This window comes from Myodes glareolus, chromosome 17 (genome assembly GCF_982192425.1).
Source record: "Myodes glareolus chromosome 17, mMyoGla1.1, whole genome shotgun sequence".
NCBI classification, from domain to species: Eukaryota; Metazoa; Chordata; class Mammalia; order Rodentia; family Cricetidae; genus Myodes; species Myodes glareolus.
Window position 1 is genome coordinate 9,879,004 of NC_142042.1, and position 16,726 is coordinate 9,895,729.

Consider the following 16,726-nt stretch of genomic DNA (forward strand, 5'->3'; position numbering starts at 1 on the left):
TTTTCCTTACCCATCGATAAATAATTTTTAATATATCCCCTTTCATTTAAATTCACTAGTATTTAGTAATTTTTTTGCTGTGGGGTGTGAGGGACAACAACAAAGAATGGGGGTGAAGATATTCTAATCAGACAGGACAAGTGACAGCAGAGGGACTGTGTGGTAGAGGTGTTCACCCTTCTTGTCTCTCGGTCTGCCCTCCAAAGATCAAAGGGGAATGTCTGATTGTCGTGATTTCTTTAGTTTCTCAAAGACTATAGACGATACTAGCAATAAAATAGGGGAAGAAGAAAGTTAAAGTAAATGAAGTCACTCGTTTTGTTATGTAAAAACAGACAAAGCAGAAATATAATACTGTGGACTAGAAAGTCATGTATGTCTTGAGAAAAATGCACAGAAAAGGAACTCAGATTTGTAGATAGCCATTTATTTGAAAGCAGTCTGCTGTTTTAAGGTGACTGTTCTGGACTGTAGATATATTGAAGCTGTTCTTGTCTGCTTTTCTGTGCCTGGATTTGGGCCCCACTGTTCTATTTTAGAAGAGCAAAGAAGAAGTGGAGGAGAAAACAGGAGTGGAAGTATAATAAAATATTCTAATCTGCAAAATCATAATTGTTGGAGTGTCTTGCCTCTTGAAAAAGAATCATAACATTTATTGTATGAAACTGAAATTTAGTGTTAAAATGCTTAAGCATTAGAAAAGAGAGAACTATAAAGCAGACTTGTCAACGGTCTGTTCATTCCAAGAAGTTCACTGTATATGTTGATGGTAACCTGTTTAATTGATCAACATCTATGTCACTAACATTTTTTTCCATTTCTCTGGTTCACTGCAAATAATATATATCAATGAAATTTTAATATTTAATAAGCATGGAGAAAACTCTCCGATTGACATTTTTTTGCTATCTTGTGCCTCGAGTACTCCTTGTAAGCCTCCTTTTATAATTATTTTGTTTAGAAATGACAGTGTTTTGTCCTATTAAACATATCCTTGCTCCATTATTTCTATGTTTTCAAGTAATTTTTCTTCAGAGGCTAAAGTCCGGTGTACAAGTTAACTGAACGTTTGATGACAGTCTGTCATCAGCCATCATTATCTTTTCCATTTCTGTAAAGTGGAAAATTTATAGACACTCCAAACAATTTGAATATAAAAGCCCATTGAGCATTTTATTATTTTTTCTATCATAATTTTTGCTACATAATTTTTCATGGAGTGTATTGTACATTTATCTTTAAGGTGATTCTCTTTTGATTCTTCTTAGAACACTCTAAATTAAGATCACTGTGATGTATCCATCTTTAATCCCAGCACATGGGAGGCAGAGGCAAGCTGATCTCTGTGGATTCAAGGCCAACCTGGTCTATATAGACTACGTAGTGAATTCTAGGCCAGCTAGAGCGACATAATCAGAATGGGTATCAAATAAATAAATAAACAAACAAACAAGTAAAGTAGGATGGATGGATGGATGGATGGATGGATGGATGGATGGATGGATGGATGGACGGACGGACGGACGAACAAACAGTACATTCAGGGCATTCAAAATAGTGTTGAAAGGTTTTATATGCTTCTGTAAAGAAGGTCATCTCACCCAAGATTGGAGTCCGTTCCTTTTTTTTTTTTTTTTACCTTGAGTTTGGATTGATGTGTTGAGTTTATTTACATGCAGAGTGTCTTTGAGCAGCTCCCTCCCCAACTAATACAGACTGAGCATAGCACACCCTGGCCTTGTGGGGCACTCTGCCTCCCAGCCACCCTCTAGTGTGACCAGTGAAGGCGACCAATGCATAGAATGGAAAACTGGTGGCATTGCTGATCTTTGCCTTTTTGAAAAAAAAGTTAAAAACACACTATTTACCATGATTCTTTAAAATAGTGTTTACTCCATTACCACTACCACAAAGAATTCTGATTTTCTCGGGGGCTGAAGCCTGTCTTAAGTGTCCACAGCATGATCGACACACCCTTGTGTAGCACAGGCTGGTCAATAAAATATCTGTTGGGTGAGCTATGTGATGTGGCCTATCTCTATGAAGGGAAACATGTCTATAAACCAGCTGGAATAATTCTGTAAAAATAAAGGAAGAAATGTTCCTATGGTTTTATCTTCTCTCTGATAAATCTCTTAAGAAGTTAAATAAAATAAATATCTGCTTTGCCCTTAAGTAACTACCCTAGAAAGGTAAACCATATGTCACCATGTATAGGTTATGCCCATTAGCCTCATTTTATTTCTTAATGGAGGAAATTCTACATCGATGAGAAATACTAAAGTGCATCAGAGAACAAGGATGCACAACTTAAAGTCTTTGCCTTGTTCCCAAACTCATTAGGAGGGTTTAGTGTATTGACTTGTATCATGCATCATGGTTATAAAATTATCATGAATGAGTGTGGGGTCATTTGCTTGTGTGTCATTGTGACTGGGTGGCAAGGATCACAATGATAACACAGTTGGGTATCTCTCACCTAAGAGAAGTACATACCCTCAATACACTGTGTGTTTCTTGAGTCTTCAACGAGGACCGGAGAACCCTGGGTTATGCTGAGTTCTCAAGGAACCATGATTAGATGGATCTATGAATTAAGGAATAAAATGTCACAAGAAGGGTGGAGGGTACTCTCTCTTAGTTCTAGTCTTAGGGCATGAATGGAAAAGTGCTCCCCTCTGACTCTCTGCCCAAATTTACCAGCCTTTACCTCTCCTCAGTCATAATGCCCCCACTGTCTTCTTTATCCAACCATCTGATCTCTAGGGAATCCAACACTTCCACATCAAATTCCAGCCTCCTTGGTTTGCTTTTGATTGTCCCTAAAGTCCTCACACAGCTGACTACTCAAACTTTTGTGGGAATTGACCAAGTTTTGGGCAGTGTGAACAGGGGATGAAAGAGACTTTTAACATTAGTTAGATTGGAAGTGTGCAGAGAGTAAAAAACCTTATCTTCTTACTAGTTTCAACTGTTTCATGTATTTTATTTAATTGGCTGCTCTGTTACCTTAGATGTAGGTTATACAAACATCATTCCTCTGGTTTAGTTGGTCACTATCAAGAGGTAGGCTCTCAGCCAGATTTCCTGGAACTCAGCAATTCGTCCACAGCAGGTTCTTGATGTAAATGCACTTCTCAGAATTCTTTTCGGTGTCTCTATTTAGGTGACTTTTAGTCCTTGGACTACATTTAGCTAAAGAAACTAATTTAGGTTTTTTAATTAATTTAATCATTACCAAATGATACTGACTTAATGAGCTTGCAATTCCATGTCAAATGATCTGTTAGATCGATCATAATAGCCAGGGTGTTTTCCACACAGGCTGAACTCATCACTGTATACACAAATGAAAATTGACTTGCTGTATACAGGTCCATATGCCGTGGGTACCGAACGGGGTGAACTCATTAACTAAATTTGCAAAACATATTTTATTCGTTGTTCATAGTGATCTGATTCTTTCTTTATTCATTAAAACAGCTAAATATTATTTTCCTGGTGATTACGCTGTGCAAAATGGTGAAGCATTCAAACACTTTGAAACCAGATTCTAGCAGGTTGGAAAACATTAAGTAAGTATTTTGTGTTTGAACTGTTATACTTGCCGAGCTCAGTGAAAGATATCCTCCACAGGGACCGCAGGCGTTTCTGCCTTCTGGCAGCTCTGGGAGGGATTCTGAATGAAATCTTACTGATATCACGAGGTTGAATTTCCATAACCATATTGCGGGCATTGGTCAAGAAGCATATAATTTCTGACTTGATCTAGAGTAGAGAAATTGTTTCTCTGGCTTCGTGGAAATTTCGGAGCACTGTAGTGATTTCATTTGAATTTAAAATGCAATTCCAAATGATGGTCCTGTTTGCATGGCTGATATGATTATATTAAGTTTGTTTTGTTAAATGACTTTTGATTTAAGGATTCTGAGCAGTTTCTCCTCCTAATCCTGTTTTCCTAAGAGAATTTTCTCTATTACTATTGTTATCTTGAAGATTATCTGTTGTTTTCATGCTAATTAAACAAGTGTTTACTTTATCTCGATGTTGAATAAAATCTGCAATATTCTATTAGTGAAAATGCTATCTAATTAACCCAAAATTGATAGCTGTTGATTCATTAAATCAGCTATGGAAATATTTTCAGACATATTTTTAAAATGTGAGTCTTAATGTAGAATTCAAGGACGTATGAAAGTTGCGTATGCTAGGATTGTGAAAATACTATTTTTAATGTTAAAAAATGGCAGATTATAGTAAGGGTAATATTTTTTAATTAGATGTTTTAAATAGGTTAGTGCCAGCTTCATTGCATGTTGCATGGTAAGAGAGAGAGCTAATCGCTAGCGTCTCTCTCTTTTCTTCCCTTCCTCTTTTCTGTCTTCTCACCTACACCAGTAATTACCGTGTTTGTGATGGCTACTATAATACGGACTTACCTGGGTAAGGTAGAACCCTACATTAACAAACTTACAGCATGATTAATATTTTTTGCAAATCCGTCAGTATCATGAATTGCTCTTAATTTTTATAGCTATTTTGGAATATCTAATTTGCTGTAGTATCCTTAAACTATAATATGCCTTTATTTTTTTTAATTGCTTGCCTCTGCATTTTGACTTTCTTAATTTTGACTAATTTATAAAATATATAAATGATTTCTTATTACTTTCTATTTTAATTCTGCCTAATAATTTTGTTTCTCTTTTCTGCTTATAATGCTTTCTAGCTATGAAGATAATAAGCCATTTATCAAGTAAGATCATTAGTTAGACATGGAATGCAATGACTGAAACCCTCTCATTCCGCCCCGTTTTCTACAGTTCCTTTCTCCTTAAGCTTTTCATGACGAAATCTCTGCCAGAATATTTTATTTTGAAACCGTTCTCGTGTTTTGTTTTGTTTTATTCTGTAACTCATTCCAGCTAGGCCTCTTCATACTTCCATTGTAATCTCGTAGGCTCACCTCAGTCTAGCGTATTAGAATCCGAAGTCTAGGCTCTCCGTGATTATCTGCCATTTAACCTTTCTGTGTGTGTCGCATTATCTAGTATCAGACGCGTACACCACAGGAATAAAAAATATAGGAGTAAACTAATTAAGGACTCCTTAATTTCCTTCACTAAAATTCACATGAAAGACAGTAAAGCCACGGGGGACATTTTACACCTTGCATTTTAATATCGTTTTGATGCCTGTTCATTCTGGAGCGAGAAAAAGGCCAATACCCGCTGTTGCTGTGCTCACAGGAAGCTGCAGTACTAAATGTTGTTCTTTCTTAATCGATGGAAGGTTAAAGCCAAAATGCTGTTGAATTTGGGTGAACATAGAGCAAGTCAACCTCTACTACTGAGTCGTTACTAAATGAGATGAATGTTGTTCCCTCATTGAACCCGTTAAAAAAAATGCACTTTATTTTTTCAGGTCTTGGGTGCTTGGCGCGTTTGCCCTTCTGTGTCTCCTGGGTCTAACCTGGTCCTTTGGGTTTCTTTATATTAATGAGGAGACTGTTGTGATGGCATATCTCTTCACCACCTTTAATGCTTTCCAGGGATTGTTCATTTTCATCTTCCACTGTGCTCTTCAAAAGAAAGTAAGTGGAGGGACCCCTGGGGAGAGTCTCCATATTCTTGACCTTTGACTTGAGGATAGGTCTGGAGAAGATTTCTCCTGACAGCCTGCTTGTTCATGAACACTGTCATATTATAATTATCTCTATACCTGTCTGGGGATGTAAGCGCCTGTGCAGAGTCGCAGAGTGCCAGCCACCTTCTGCATCTCCGTTTGAGACCATGGCACACTAGATTCTTACGTCCAGAGCCCCTTCTTTGGCAGAAGGGTTTGTGAAGTACCTGTGCATAGTTATAAGCTAAAGAAAAATAGATACAAGGTTAAATTCAGTCTTAGCTCACTGATAGGAATGCGCTGGTCCAAAATGAAAATGAACTCAAGGACAAATAACATTAATTTTTAAAGCTCCAGACATGCAAAAGATTAATATTAATGTTGCCTTGTGAGTGGTTTTGAAAGATCTAAAACAACTATCATTTAGTGTTTCACCTCTGATTATTTTGTCCTGATTTCATGTATGTGGTGTGGAGTCAGCAAAAATAATTTCATAAATGAAAGTTGGGGAAGAAAACCTTGAATCTGTAGCCAGAACTAAGGAAACCACTTAGCTGCCATTTAAGTTGAGAATTTATCACGAGGAATCGCCCTTCCCTGCCTGCATGTCTAATGTAGTCTTTGATTCTGTTATTACTAGTTGGTCACTAAATTGAACAGAGAAAGAGAACTGTGAAAGTGAAAACGATTAAGTTTTCAGCGCTGACAAGATGATAGTGTTGTTACTTCCATCGGTTTTGAATAAGCTGTAATTTTGAGATAATGGCGGTGGGGACGTGAAATACTGACAAATAATGTACAGTCACAGCAATATAGGCATTAGGCAAAACCAACAGCAGAGGGTGTGATTCGGATAAAATACCATTTTGATTGCCATTGTCTTGGTTATTCAGCTTTCAGAGCAACTAATAACGGTTACATGTGTAGAAATTTTTCCTAAGGTATCTTGTGTTTTAATAACCGTGTACTTTAACAGTTTAAACATTATGCAGGGATATCCATGGTAACCACTGCCATTTCTGTATGTGTCTTATGTAAGTGAGCATCCTGCACAAAGCATATAGTCACATAGTGGTTATTTCTCAGAAGTCACTCTATCACCTTTGACATAAAGCTCAGCTTTGGCAGCAGAAGGCTTAAGAGCCTGTTTCTTCATATAGCTGCGTTTATTCCTTGGGCATGGAATTTCCACTGTATCCTTACATTAAGGATTCCATTTTAAAAGCCTCATGCACCCTCCCCTTCTGAATATGTTCTACTCAGTCTTCCATGTCTCTTCGTGAGAGTTGCCATGATAGATTGTTAATAATATAACAAAATGATTAAGTCGAAAAATAAAATAAAGGTTTCATTTTTAATGCTTGAATGAGCACAGTTGGGCCCAGGAAGTGCTTTGAAAGCTCGAGGCTGTTCTTGTTTGTTCTGCTGTGTATCACTAAATAAAACAGAGAAGATGGCGATGCTAGTGTTCTTAGGCTTAGGAGGTCTTCGTGCGGCATTAATTATCTAAGCGGTGAAGGAGTGTCAGTCAGGGCCTTTGCAAGCAGTTAACAGGATTATGAGATGGGAATGGTCTCATGTATTAGATAATCTACTGGAAAAGACTTATTTTTTGGTCTCCAGTTTTTTCTTGTCTATTTTAATTTCAAAGTCTAGCTTTAATGTACAAAAACCATATTTATACACCAGTACTATAATACACACCTCCCCACTCCTCCCACTTCTATGCCGCTCCCTGTCCATGAGGGGCCTATTTCAGTTGTGTGGGTTGCACATTTTAAAGGCTAAGCTGAACTTTCTTTCAGGGGAGTATTTTTGTGTCTACTCATCTACTCCAGCTTTAGGGAAGAAAGGACATTACGTGAGTCGCTCATTACTATGAGTGGAAACCGAATAAGTCATGCTGCTGTGTGCTAATGGAGTCATTGAACATCTTAGACTCCACAAGTGACAAAGGTAGACACAGCAGACACCTGGGAAAACATTTCCTCCCGAGCATTGGCAAATGTGTGAAAGTACTTTTCATTGGGTGTGTTCTCAGGCCAAAGGTGTGCAATCCAGAGGTTTATGTATTGACTACCAAGGAAGGCTAAGCTTATAAAATGTCAGTGACGGATTTCCAAATTGGTTATATACGACCAAGCATCAAAGACGCTATTTTTTTTGTCTAGTTATTTTGCCAATAGTTACTAAGCACTTAGAAGAAACCTTTGCTATATCACTTTGTATTAATAACCAGAATTTGCATAATAATAGTAGACTCCAAAGCATCTCCACATGAGTCATAAAGCTACCACCACAGCCCATCTGTGGACAGACAGAGCTTACTCTAGTGACTAATACTTGTAGTGATATGTCATTTGTATTTTAAATATCACTACAAGTACTTCAGCAACTTGCATCGACCTTGAGTCAAATTCATCCTGTTTTCTCTATGGAAGTTCAGTTGTTCTCAGTTGCCTTCGCTGCTCATTTAGCCAGAGAGGACAGGAGAAGCCAGTGCGCTTCCACTAATCCTCTGGTCTTGGACTTGTTTGATGCAGGTGCGAAAAGAATATGGGAAGTGCTTCAGACACTGGTACTGCTGTGGCGGCCTCCCGACCGAGAGCCCCCACAGCTCTGTGAAGGCGTCAACCACGCGCAGCAGTGCTCGGTACTCCTCTGGCACACAGGTAACAGAGACCTTGACAGCATCTTTAATTAACTGTATTTACCGGAAGTCTGTGGAGACACGTTCTGTTTAGACGCACTAATTGTTTCCTCAGTGTAGTGATCTAGATAGTAAGAACTCACCTGTTATTGGGGATTTTGATTTCAGTTTCTCCCTAAATATGTACTCAATGTGTGGTGTAGATGCAAATATTCTTTTTGAGGAGTTCACTTTACTAAGCTTGTAATAATTCATATTCTCAAGCCATCTAGAACAGGACTTTTAGTAGGCACCCAACACGTTTATTTAATAATTCTTTGTCTCCACCTTAAACAAATCAATAAAATAGCACCTAAGAGTGGAAGGCTAAATCCAGGAGTGGTGATATGGGCCTGTAATCCGGGCCCTAGGGAGGTGGAGGCAGGAGGTTCCTGACGATCCCTGGCTACTGAGCAAGCCAAGGCCAGACTGGGCTACGTGAAACCTGCCTCAAATAAATAAATAGATAAATAAGTCCACACAAAGTGTGTACGATTGAAGACTAAATAGCCCTGAATAGGAACAAGGCATTCTTGGTGTCCTCATCTTGGGACCAACAACAAAACGCATCCTGAAAAAGCCCAAACAACAGTCAGATACTCACGATCTCCGGTAGAAGAGTGTGTTAGCGAGGTGAGCGTGGGGACGCGGACATAATGTGCTTTTCTTGCTGTTTCGTATCAATAGAGTCGTATAAGAAGGATGTGGAATGACACCGTGAGGAAACAGTCTGAATCTTCTTTTATCTCAGGTGACATCAATAGCACTTCTACCCTTAACCAAGGTCAGTTCTTAGGGGACCTGAGCGTACGGCGTACAGTGTGTGCTTTGTGTGAGCCTAGACTAACTGTAGAGAAGACGCTGGACTTACCTGTCGTGGGCTTAAATCACCAGTTAGTAAACTTTGGGGGTCAGCTTTTAACCTCATTCATCAAAGTATGTATAGATTTATATTATTTCCATGGTGCAGTGGAGGAAAAGACAGCTTTCAGCTCCACAGTAACAGAACATGGGTGAAAAAGTTAATTGTCGAGAACATACCTTGTTAGAGATGAAATGTGTCTCTCATTAGTGCCCACCTGTCCTTTCTTAGACATCTATGAAAGTTATTTTCCTAAGAGTTTACTAGAATTAGAGTAGTAATTGCTCATGTAAAACAGTGCCAATTTCACATTGAGAACTTACGTAATTTCCATAAAGTTCCTTTACATTTTTAAAGTAAATACTAAGCAGTAAAACATTTGTAGTAAATTCAAATGTACGGAAGCATATAAACCAACTTCCCCCGTATAATTCCATGTGTTGATTAGAGCCAACTTAAATTTGTTATTTAAATCATTTTAGTTCCTAAATGATAAAGGCCAGAAATATAGGACCTTAGCAAGATCAAGGCATTAACATGAAGCCACGGGTTCTTCTAAATAAAAGCTTAGTATGCTTCAGTCAGGTATGGAAAATTTGCGTTATTGTACCAGTCCATAGAAAGAGGCTCTTTCATGATTTATAATACATGCAACTGTCATGAGAGAGTTCGGCTCTGGAATGAAAAGGGTGTCTATATGACATCCATCCCAGCCCGAATTTTCACCTCCCTTTAGTCAGATTCCATCAGTGGCGTGAAACACGATTGACAAGGAAAGGTGTGCGATTGTGCAGGTAGAGCGAGGGTAGGCCCTGATCACCATTGCCCTGGTGCTGTCCTAATTCTCTTGACATGGTTGTCACACAGGAAAGTTATTCAAAGACTCACTTCTGAAACCTGGCAAACGAGATTTACAGAACCCGCATTCTTGTCCTGGTCTAATAATCCATCTCCCCCACCCCCACCCCAGCATGTCTGCTTCTGCCTTTAATAAGTGCAGCTCTGTGCAGTCTGTCTTCCTTCTTACATGTCTGTGGAAGCTGCTTCTCCCCCCTGCTTGTGTGGAAGTCAGTATTAACACAGATGTTTTCATGAGGGACGGTCCCACACCTGTAAGACTGAAAGTTTGAGCATCCCTCCGCTGGGCCTTGGTGGTTAGGGTTTTCATGTTAAGTAGTAGCGTCCTGAAGCATAATGTTGATCTCCCTGCATTTAATTGCCATTTTTGTTTAACAGTGATTTTGTATAAATTAGTAAATGTCATTCTCAGCAGGTGTTTACTTGAGGGGGCTTAGAAAGCACCTGTGAATTCCCGGGGTTGAACTTCCCTCTCCCCTTTCCTCCTGCAAATCAGTAGTTCAGCCAGAGTCAGGGAAATTCCAGCCGACTTTCCATTGCCACCCTGCCCGGGGCCCGATGAGTTAACGAAAGCTACTGCAACTGTAACACTGACATAAGCAAGCACACTGATGGACTCTTTCTCTGTTTCTTTGCTTTAGGAATGACTGGCAATTACCTACTAACAAACCCTCTTCTTCGGCCCCACGGCACTAACAACCCCTATAACACATTGCTCGCTGAAACAGTTGTATGTAATGCCCCTTCAGCTCCTGTGTTTAACTCACCAGGTGTGCTCATACTTACAAATAAAACTGTCTTTCTTTGCTGCTAAACAGAGCTCTGATCCTATTTCTGAAATAACTTGTTGCTATATAGTTATTATTCCTACACCTTTAGTAACTCAGATTAAAAAGTAAGGTGTTGCCCATGCCAGGCTTCTAAAACTGCACTATATTATAGTAAGAGTTCAGTCGTGATAGGTTTGCAGTAATTATCCATGTTTTTGACACAGGTGGCATAAATCTTAATATATTATTACAGGACTGACATCACATGGTCCGAGAGCCCATCTTCAAGATTTATATCATTTAGAGGTATCCTATCTATATAATATATTGTTCAGTTGACTCTAAACCTTGGTGACAAATTTTGCTTCTGGAATGGACTAGCTAAGATAATTTGGATGTCCAGGTGTACAGGACTACATCCAGCATTATCAATAGAATCAAACTATAGTATAGTGCAGCTTTATGTTGTTTTCCTTTTTCATAAGGAACTTTGGGGACTCAGGGGCTATGAAGTCAGTCTGTGCCCATGGCTTTTAATTGAGGGAGGGGGGTGGTGTTTCACTAACTTGTCCTGTTGGCTATAATCACTAGCTTATTTAAAACGTATTCAATAGTATTTTTTATGCTTTTGGTAAATTTTAACATGGTCAAAACTAGCGTATAATACTTGTGAATAACGATTTCAATTAAATTAAACGCAGAACTTTGTTCCGGTTTGTCTGTTGTTTTTGTTCTTGCGATTCCTTTTTAAGGTAACTGCAGCTTCTCTTTTCATTCTCTTGTTCTCTTACTTTTCCTTACGCTCTCCTCTAGCAACCTACAGAGAGACAAGTATGGGAGTCAAACTTAACTTTGCCTATCAAATGTAAATTTTTTCAGCATGATTTTTAACGGGCACAATTAAAACATACCTAGCAGTCATGAAGTAGACTCAGCGGGCAAGTGGTTCACAATTTGCAACTAAAATGTTACCAAATTCCAACAGTGCATCTCTGTATACTGGCTTTCATTAGTCTGAGAGGTCTGTAGCAAATGCTGTCCATACTGAAGTCTGTGCGATGCTGAAATAATTTGCTCTCAAAAGCCTGAAGTACTGTCAGCCCAAATGCTTAATAATTGACTTATCATTTCTGCATTCCCACAGTAATCTTGCTACAGGCTATGCAAAAAAAAAAAAAAAAAAAAAAAAAAAAAGTCTTCCTGTGAATTGCCTGAACATGGGCAGTAAAAGATGCCTCTTCAAAACCAGAGAGGTCTTAAATCTGCAGTATATCATAGAAAACACCATTGGAATTATACCCAGCATATATTATTTTGTACTTAGGAAGCAACGATAGAAAAGGAAAGAAAGTGAAAGGATTGACTCTCGTTGCAGAGGAAACAAGCCCCTTCGCCGTGTGACAACTCAAATGTGCCCAGTGTTGCCTAACAGTAACCTTCAGCAAGAGCGCGGCACATGCGCACTGATTTGGCGAACCCCAGTCAAGTCCACCAAAGAAAGCCTTATCAGTAGCAATCGCAACTTCATTTTCTTAGCACACGGAGTGTGATACAAATGGAATTGACGGTTTTTCTAATGCGGAAATTATTTCAGTCTTTATAAAAGAATGAATAACAGGCGTAAGCCTTCCTCAGTGCTCGCACGTGGGCTAACACGGACTTCCCCCTCGACTGTCAGTTCTTGGCCATGATGTTTGTACCATGCAGGGGCATTTTTATTTTGAAGAATAATGGGTTTTCTGAGGTATCTGCAGCTTTAAGAGTGCAGTGAGCACAAAAAAAGAGAGCATTCCTCCTCTTTTTTTCAAAGATGAGAGTTTTCCTGGACTTCTCCAAGCCTTGCATACAATGCAGCAGCCTCACAGTGGCCAGTTTCATCTCAGTAACACCATGCCATCCTTTTGTTGATTTTTTTTTTAATTTTCTTTTCAGACCTCTCTGTAGACTGGTGACTCTCCCCACCCCCCGTAGGATTCCGAGGTTGAAGAACCTAATTTCCCTTGTGCAGACCATTTAATTTTCTCTGACTTTTTCCCATTGCTTGACAATCACTGTGACGTCTTAGTTTACATGTTTATGTGTCTGTTGGAAATCTAACTCTGATTCAAATACGAGCATGTTCCCATTGTTTTCTTTCTTCCTGAATCTCTCTTCATATCACAAGTAGATTTATCCAATCTCTCATTCTTTGAGATATTAAAAAAATACGTATTAGCTAAGATTGACACCTTTTCCCATCCCATAGTTAATATCTATTCTTGGTTTAATTTCTGTGACCCATACTTAGGCAACCTCTAACCTTTCTGCATTTGACGTCCATACCCATGGTGTCTCTGGGCCAGTCTCGTACAGTAGTCTCTGCTGGTTCACTTGGTACCGTCACTGTGACTGATGCAGTCTGCAGGGCTGCAGGCCAACTTTGACCTTCAGAAGCCCAAGGCCATTGTGATTAGACGTTATGAAGTAGCAAGCACAACTCAAAATAACAAAAAGTTTTCCTCAATGAAAAGTGGAGGCTGCTTTGCTGGGAATCTAATTTGTTGAACCCTTGCTCTGACTAAGTTGCTGAGAAGCTTAGAAGTTCTTCATCATGTTACAATAAAATCATTTTACTTTCTTTTATATATCAGCTACTCTTAGGCCAGATAGCCTGAGCAGACAGACATAATGTGAGTTGTCCGAAGTGAGTCATCCCACCTGCTGTCTGTCGTGTTGTTGGATGGTGCTTGTGGACCCTGGTCCTGTCGGTGTGAAAGATGCCTGACTCTGTGCCCCATGAATTCTTTGTATCTGTCCATTTTTTCATACCTTTTGTTGTTGTTGTTGTTTTGTTTTGTTTAAACTCATCTCCAGAAAAAGGAAATGTTAGAACGTTGTTTAAAAGTTGCTTGCCAGTTATGTGGGCTTTTGTTGTACATTGCTTTTTTTTTTTTTTAGTTTCTGTATGTGACTTTTTTATTCCTTTTTAATTTAGTGTTGTTTAGGACAAATTCTGTTGATTTTTATTTTATGAACCATGGTCTTGTACTTTAAAATGTAAACGTCACTAATGAATTGCTTTGCATTAACTATGCAAGGGCATGGAGTGAAGTCTTGTTTGTAAACATGTCGAAATTGGACCAAAACTTGATTGATGAACTACTGTGTCCCCAAATTGATAAAGTAATATTTGGTATGCCATTTTCCCTCCCTGGAAAACAGTATCATTTTTTTGACACTTCTTCCTGTTAACTAAGGGTTGCAACTGTTTACCGTTGGGAATGCGGGAAAGCCTGGCACTCTTCAGGTGTTAGGTTTCAAATTCAACTTTGTCCTGAACGACATTAAAACCTTTTGTATATGAAACGTGCGGTTTCTTCAGGAAGGCACAGAGGCAGTAACGATAACCCCACGCTTTTCTGTTGCAGGACATTCACTGAACAATGCCAGGGACACAAGTGCCATGGATACTCTACCGCTAAATGGTAACTTCAACAACAGTTACTCACTGCGTAAGGGGGACTACCACGACGGGGTGCAGGTCGTGGACTGTGGACTAAGTCTGAATGACACCGCGTTCGAGAAAATGATCATTTCAGAGTTAGTGCATAACAACCTCCGGGGCGGCAACAAAGCCCACAACCTGGAGCTCCAGCTCCCGGTTAAACCCGTGATCGGCGGCAGCAGCAGTGAAGATGACGCGATTGTGGCTGACGCCTCATCTTTGATGCATGGTGACAACCCAGCGCTGGAGTTCCGCCACAAAGAACTGGAGGCGCCTCTCATCCCTCAGCGGACTCACTCGCTTCTGTACCAACCCCAGAAGAAAGTGAAACCCGAGGCAACCGACAGCTACGTCTCCCAGCTGACGGCCGAGGCTGACGACCACCTCCAGTCCCCCAACAGAGACTCTCTGTACACGAGCATGCCCAACCTAAGAGACTCTCCCTACCCGGAGAGCAGCCCCGACATGGCAGAGGACCTGTCTCCCTCCAGGAGGAGTGAGAACGAGGATATTTACTATAAAAGCATGCCAAATCTTGGAGCTGGCCGCCAGCTCCAGATGTGCTACCAGATCAGCAGAGGCAATAGTGATGGTTACATCATCCCCATTAACAAAGAAGGGTGCATCCCGGAGGGGGACGTCAGGGAAGGACAGATGCAGCTGGTAACGAGTCTTTAATAGTACAGCTATTCCTAGGGCCACACACAAGTATTAATTGCTAAAGACGCTGCCAGCGGCCCCTGCAGCCCCCTCCAGCTCTGCCTGAAGAGTCGGCTCTGATGACCTGTGGTTCTCCACTGTAGGAAGACAAACTAGACTGAACCTTGTAGTTCTGTGAATTTTTATAAAACATGCGAAAACTTTGTATATACACAGAGTATACTAAATTGAATTATTTGTTACAAAGAAAAAGAGATGCCAACCAGGTATTTTACGTTTCTGCTGCTGTGTAGAGAGATTGTGAAACAAACGAGAGACCCTTCCAGCCATGTCACTTGCGGCAGTTGGTGAACTAAGTCTGTAAATAGGGCCGCACCGTTTTTTTGTAGGCCTGCATTGTATTATATACAAGACGTAGGCTTTAAGATCCTGTGGGACAAATTGACTGTATCTTACTTTTCCTGACAAGACTTGGAAAAGCAGGAGAGAGATTCTGCACCTGTTTGCACTTCCCTGCAAACCTTTCACATTAAGGCAACAATTGAAAACATGTTTAACCAGTAGCAATCAAGCCACAGGCCTTATTTCATGTTTCCTCAACTGTACAATGAACTATTCTCATGAAAAAAAAAATGGCTAAAGAAATTATATTTTGTTCTATTGCTAGGGTAAAATAAATACATTTGTGTCCAACTAAGATATAATTGTCATTAAAATAATTTTCAAAGAGTTTGGAGAAAATATTGTGACGAGCTCTTGGTTGCACATGATAGGAAATGTGGTTTCTTAAGCCCATCATGGTAAGTTGTACCCAGTTTGGCTTCTTTTCCACCCTAGACGGTGTTCCACTTTGACCGGTTAGTCCTTTTCTTACATTTAAATTTCTTATTGCCAAAAGAGTGTGTGTTATGGGGAGAAAACTCTCTGAAGTCAGTCCTGCCATGCCTTGCACAAATGTGGGGAAATCTGGAGGTCTTGGGTCATCCCTCTGTTTATTCTGGAACAGAGGGCGAAGGGGGCACTGGGCACTTCTCACAAACTTTCTAGTGAACAAAAGGTGCCTATTCTTTTTTAAAAAATAAAAATAAAAAAAATAAAACAGAAATATTACTCTTCCATATTCCTTCTGCCTATATTTAGTAATTAATTTATTTTATGGTAAAGTTCTAATGACATGTAAATTGTTCCAGCCAGACTCTGCTCTTCCTTCAAGCCCTTTGTGTAAACCTGTTAATAATGAGCCCATCACTAATATCCAGTGTAAAATTTAACACGGTTTGACAGTAAATAAATGTGAATTTTTTCAAGTAGTAGCGTGCACTTTCATGTGTGTTAAGCAGTAGATTCGACCAAGGCGGTCCTTTCCAGTCCCCTCAAACCTTCCCCTTAGGTGATCTCAGACTGCAACCCGCAGTTATATGAAATGATGCAAGCAAGTTTGCCTGCTTCTCCCTCTGCAACTAAAAGAATAGAATTCATAATATAATTATCTCTCATACAGACACAAAATGTTCAAAGACGATTTGCAATGGGAACTAAAATTCTATAAGATAAATGAATTATAATTCTACCATTTAATTTGGGCAGAAATATACAGGTGATTTTTCTTTCCTTCGGTGGATTTCTCCAAGTACAAATTCTTACAGGTGGCTCCCTACACATAGATCTTTCTGGTTTCTGTCATAGTCATCTTCCAAGCTCTACCCACACGTGGGAGTCCCTCAGATGCCTCTTAGTAAGACATCACTTTATCTGGACACAATTGGAATTTGAAAAGG

The 16,726-nt window shown here is 39.6% G+C and overlaps 1 protein-coding gene across 18 annotated transcripts in view; it reads left to right on the forward strand.

The window, feature by feature from the left end:
* Positions 1-16,258, forward strand: part of Adgrl2 (adhesion G protein-coupled receptor L2) — a 618,755-nt gene extending 602,497 nt beyond the window's left edge. For 7 of the 18 annotated variants that reach the window (XM_085677553.2, XM_085677552.2, XM_087897468.1 and 4 more), the window contains 6 exons: positions 3,484-3,575; positions 5,425-5,593; positions 8,169-8,297; positions 9,002-9,098; positions 10,676-10,804; positions 14,212-16,258. In XM_085677553.2, coding sequence (XP_085533679.1) covers positions 3,484-3,575; positions 5,425-5,593; positions 8,169-8,297; positions 9,002-9,098; positions 10,676-10,804; positions 14,212-14,966 — 1,371 coding nt within the window. In that variant the 3' untranslated portion in view covers positions 14,967-16,258. Of the gene's footprint in view, positions 1-3,483; positions 3,576-5,424; positions 5,594-8,168; positions 8,298-9,001; positions 9,099-10,675; positions 10,805-11,057; positions 11,111-13,434; positions 13,474-14,211 lie in introns of those variants that run through there. The other 11 variants (XM_085677556.2, XM_087897469.1, XM_085677564.2 and 8 more) reach the window with 7 other exon arrangements.
* Positions 16,259-16,726: the final 468 nt, after the last annotated feature.